The sequence below is a fragment of the Temnothorax curvispinosus genome, unplaced genomic scaffold (genome assembly GCF_003070985.1).
Source record: "Temnothorax curvispinosus isolate PA1 unplaced genomic scaffold, ASM307098v1 QBEX01001548.1, whole genome shotgun sequence".
NCBI lineage: Eukaryota > Metazoa > Arthropoda > Insecta > Hymenoptera > Formicidae > Temnothorax > Temnothorax curvispinosus.
This window is the reverse complement of record NW_020211328.1, coordinates 1-5,053: the sequence shown is the minus strand read 5'-3', so window position 1 is coordinate 5,053 and position 5,053 is coordinate 1. Positions and strand designations below refer to the sequence as shown.

The 5,053-nt window shown below is 34.1% G+C and overlaps 1 protein-coding gene across 1 annotated transcript; it reads left to right on the top strand.

The window, feature by feature from the left end:
* The first annotated feature begins 256 nt into the window (after positions 1-256).
* Positions 257-4,040, top strand: LOC112466359 (protein unc-45 homolog B-like). Its single transcript, XM_025034426.1, has 4 exons — positions 257-675; positions 989-1,318; positions 1,395-1,841; positions 2,220-4,040. Exons 1-4 carry the CDS (start codon positions 265-267, stop codon positions 3,954-3,956), a joined length of 2,925 nt encoding a protein of 974 aa, XP_024890194.1. The 5' UTR covers positions 257-264; the 3' UTR covers positions 3,957-4,040.
* The last annotated feature ends 1,013 nt before the right edge of the window (positions 4,041-5,053 follow it).

Below are 5,053 nucleotides of genomic sequence, written 5' to 3'. Positions count from 1 at the left end.
CATTATACATGTATTAGGCCTGTTTGTTTCAGCTGAACTTGTACAGTTCATTTTTTCTCTTTTTCTTTCTAATGTGAAAAGGAAAAAAGGAAAGATAAACAGGCCCATTGTCTCATACATGCATATAATTATTTAGTAATAATTATGCCTTTTGTGTTTAAGATAATACATGTATCAAGAGATATAGTATTAAGTGTCAGACTCTTTCTATGTTAAAACATATAATGTAACATCATATAATTTGTGTTGTAGAGTTATTCCATCATGGCAGAGTCAGATATGAGTGCACAGGAGTGGAAGCACAAGGGTTGCGAAGAGTCTAGAAAAGGCAATTTGTCAGAAGCATTGAGTTACTACTCAAACGCACTGAAACTAACAGAGGACAAAGCTGAAAAAGCATGTCTCTACAGAAATAGAGCTGATATTTATTTACAGCTGAGCAATTACGAGAAAGTTATTAATGACTGCAATAGTGCGTTAAAGATATGTTGTAGCGAAGCATTGTTACAAAGATGTAAAGCACTAGAAGCGTTAGAAAGATTCGAGGAGGCATATCAGGATGCAGAGATTCTTATTGCATTAAATCCTAATAACGAAGATTTTCAACGCGTAGTGGACCACTTACGTAAAATTGTACAAGAACGTCGTAAGAGAAAGTTACATATTAATGCCCAGGTAAATATACATAACTATTACAAAAGTTCGTCAACTTGCAAAACATGATAATTTAATCTAGATAAGAGAATAAAAATGAAATACATTTTTCATACTTGATGTAAGTATTAGTAAGCGTTTTTGTTTCAATATCATACATAATTTGACAAATAGATTTGAGTATTTGTCTTTTATTACATAATTATTAATTCATGTTAATTAATAGTCTGCACACTATACGGATAAAAATTACATCATATAATGTCACAATTATTTACATTTTTATTGCAGATTATTATATTTAAGTATACGCTTTAATTTTGCTTTGTATTAGGTATCAGAAGTGCTGGATCTAGCATTTGACGAGAACACAAATGAGAAGGAACGTGAAATCGCTATGAGTAAACTGCTTTTGCTCGCGGGTGACGACGCTGGTGCCGAGGAGATCTTCAAAAAGGAAGGTATATCCAAAATGGTTCACCTTGTGAAAGTGGAAAAGAACGAGGAAGTGATCTGCAGAGCGATTCGTATTGTAACCGAGTTATGCAAAAACAATATTAGTCGAACTGAGTCCGTTATGAAATACGTCGGTTTGCCTTGGTTCCTGGAAATAATGAGCAGCACATCTATAGAGAGAGTTAACGCGTCTCAATATTGTTTACAGGTAAATATCGAGTAAGATACGTGTAATTATACATGTATTTCAGTAATTACAAATTTATTGCATATTTTTGTTTCAGAATATATTGAACACTTACAGCGGCATGAATAATAATAAACCTGATTCAAATCGTAACGAGGATTTATATGAGGCGCATAAGAAGGAAATAGACACGATTATGTTCTGCTTGTCGTACAGTATAACGAGTAGAACGATAACAGGCCTTGCTAGAGACGCAATAATAAAACTTATTACGCATAACATTCATTATACTGCGTTAGACTGGGCCAAACGATTTGTCGAACTTCGCGGTGTGCAAAGATTGATGGAGGTAGCCGGTGAAATGGAGGAATACAATTCTGAATCTTTGCTAGACATCACGTCTTCTACGCGAACTATAACCAGTGTGTGCTTAGCAATGGTATATAAAAACGTGTATAAGAACTGTGATGATGAGAAAACATTTACCAATGCCGTTGATGAATTTATTGAAGATAAATTGCATTCGCCTGACATACAATCTAAAGTATGAATTTTGTAACTTTCGATCTTTTTTTATCATTTAAATTGTTTCAAAATAAAAAGCCGAGTATCTTTTTTTTAACATAGTCTATTTGAGCAATTTAAACTTTTTAAAGCAAAAATGTTAAAGATTTTTTTAAATTGTTGATATTGTATATATTCTGTAAGTTTTAAATTAAAATACGATTATATCAGAGTTTAATCGAAACTTACTGAAGAATACGACTTTGCCATTTGTAGTATTTTCTGAAGCGTAATTTACAAGAAATTTCTCCTATTTTCTATCAAAACTAAATAATAACACTGTAACTTCCTTCATTTTAAATCAATATTGTTTCACGAAACGTAAAAATTAATAAATTGTCAATCGATTGTTTTACAGGTGCGTGTAGTAGTTGCGATAACAACCTTATTATTGAGCCCGTTAGATGTTGGAAACACATTTATGGTTAAAGAAGGAATTTTAGAGATGATCCTCGTTATGGCGGGAATGGATGATGTATTGCAGCAGAGAGTGGCTCTCGAATGTATCGTAGCCGCTGTGACCAGAAAAGACAAGGTCGACGTGATCATAAAACAAGGTGTTAATATATTAAAAAAACTGTGTCAATCTCAAGATGATTCACTTCGGGTTCGAGCGTTAGTGGCTTTTTGCAAGATGGGTAATTCCGGAGACTCAGACGCGACTACCACACCGTTCGCGGATGGAGTGACCAAGGAATTGACCGAGGCTTGCAGACGATTGTTGATTAATCTAAAGAAAGAAAATAGAGAGTGGGCCGTAAAAGGTCTGTCGTATCTGACTTTCAACACCGGAGTCAAACAGGAGTTGATCGAGAATCTAGAAGTCATTGAAACGATGATCGATATCGCCGATGATCCATCCACTCATGATCAATCTCTCTTTGACATGCTTACGACGTTGATGAACTTGTGCAACGCTTATGACGAGCAAGAATTCGAGATGATAGAATTGTCAAAGTTTGTCAAATATCATTTTCCCGAGGAATCTGAATTGGACGACGACTTCGAAGAAGGATTGATCAACTTATTAATAGATTACGATGTGATCACCTATCTGTTGGAACTCGCTAAAACGGACGATCAGAACTGCAAGGAATTGATAGCGCGCGTTTTCAACGCGATATGCAGTAAACAGATATTGGTAGATGTAGTTGCTCCGGCTGTCGTGCCGGAAACATTGTTGTCGTTGGCGCTGGATGGCACAGTCAAGGGAAAAAAGCAGGCTTCGCTAGCCCTGGTCCATTTGGCACTCACGAAGAGTATTTTCCCTGATGCTGATAATATAGTTTCCGCTCAACTACTCATGGAGTTTGTTCAACCGATCGTAAATCTTCTGAACCTGGAGTGTTCCGTTAATGAGAATTGCCAGACTCTAACAGCTTTGTGCAATCTAGCTGAAGTCAACGACAGCATCCGAGAACATATGTTCAAAGAAGGAGTATTTCAGAAGATTGATGCCTTTGTGTACGAGGGGGACTATCTTTTGAAATTGGCGTCTGCAAATCTTATAAACATTATGATATTAAGCCGTGAAGTCGCTATCCAGTGTTTCGAGCAGAATAATTCTCGAGTAGATTATCTTATGTTATTGTACAAGGACGAGAATCAAGATATTAATTTTGCAGCAGCTGCAGCTCTAGTGAAACTGACGGTGGCCAACAAAGAAGCTTGTAAGAAAGTTTTGGACTCGAATTTCTGGTTAGAATTCCTACGCTTTTTACTCACTAATCCAAGCAGCAACATACAACAAATGGGTATTATACTTGTGCTAAGTATGATAAAAAGCATGGAAGACTTTGCTGAAAAACTCATTGAAACAGACATAATAGAACTACTGAGGTCATTGAGGAAGAACGATACCGTCCAAAACAAGAATATCAAGGAATTGACATCCATTGCTTTAGAGGCTGTTGCGGAACGATCTATAAGTAAAGAAGCACTCAGCGTAATAAGATGGGAACGTGATGCGGCATGTCGATTAGTACAATCAGACCTTCTAAATTATTTGGAAAAAAAGTTATGGGTATATGAACGTACTAAAAATGTACCCTTAAACATATACTCAGAATTCGGAAAAATACTAACAGGACGATGATGTCTTTGTTGAAAGAAGAAAATATTTGAGATCTGAATATCCTATATATTTCTGAATGTTCTATGTTCTATATATATTCTTTATATTTCAAATAAAGTGCTTTAAATAATAAAATAAATCAACGCCCATCGCTGCCACCTGCTTGCTCTTTTCAAATATACTTTCCTAATAATTCTATTCGCGATGTAATGAATGGCATATCCCAACTCTCACTCCTCATCGAAATATTTATTTTAACGATTGTGACAATTTTTCTCGAACATCTTGAAAGACGGCTAATTAAATTTTAATTACAAACTGATTAATAATTTTGTAGAAGGAATTTGTTCATTATTATTAAAATTGACATAAAAGGTATGAGAAAAATACTATAGGTACTCTCTTGTAGTCTTAAAGAAATATAATCAATATAAATTAGATTTAATATATTAAAATCATATAATTATTACTTGACAATCTGAAAATGGAAGGTTTTGAATTATTCATTGCATATACATCCTCTTTTTCAAAAGTAATAGATGTTTTTTACAGATAGTTGTTAATTCTAAATAAATTATAAACTCTTCGAGAATCGGAGTATAAGTTAAAGTATAGGCAATTTTATACAATATTATAATTATTCGTAGCATTTGGGATTAATTATTGCTCACGCGTGGATTTCATATATATGACATTTATTATGTATTTTATACATACAATTACAAGTATGAAATATTCTTTATATACACGTATAATACATTGGTATAATAAGACTTCTCCGTACATATCAGATGCCATAGTACCGCTTCGCAAATTACGCTAAAATTATGTTCGTGTGAATACTCTCTTCAGTTATATAAAAATAAAAACTATCACTAAAGTGTGACCATGTTGTGCCATGTACAATTGGGACTGGCTATTCTTAATAAATTTTAATCGATCAAGAAAAAGCTCTGGGTATCGCTTACATTAAAATCTATTCTTATCTAGTATAGGAAGAAGTGTTAATCGGCGTTTTTTACTGTCGATTACGAATAGTAGATCTTTGAAGAAAATAAATGGTTTGATACTTTTAGGCAATGTCGTGTGTACTATGTAATTTGCTATCGTTATTATCG

Coding starts and splice junctions, on each gene's coding strand:
- LOC112466359 (XM_025034426.1), top strand. CDS start 265: ATGGCAGAGTCAGATATGAGTGCACAGGAGTGGAAGCACAAGGGTTGC. Junction 1,319..1,394: donor CGTCTCAATATTGTTTACAG/GTAAATATCGAG, acceptor TTTTTGTTTCAG/AATATATTGAACACTTACAG. Junction 1,842..2,219: donor CGCCTGACATACAATCTAAA/GTATGAATTTTG, acceptor ATTGTTTTACAG/GTGCGTGTAGTAGTTGCGAT.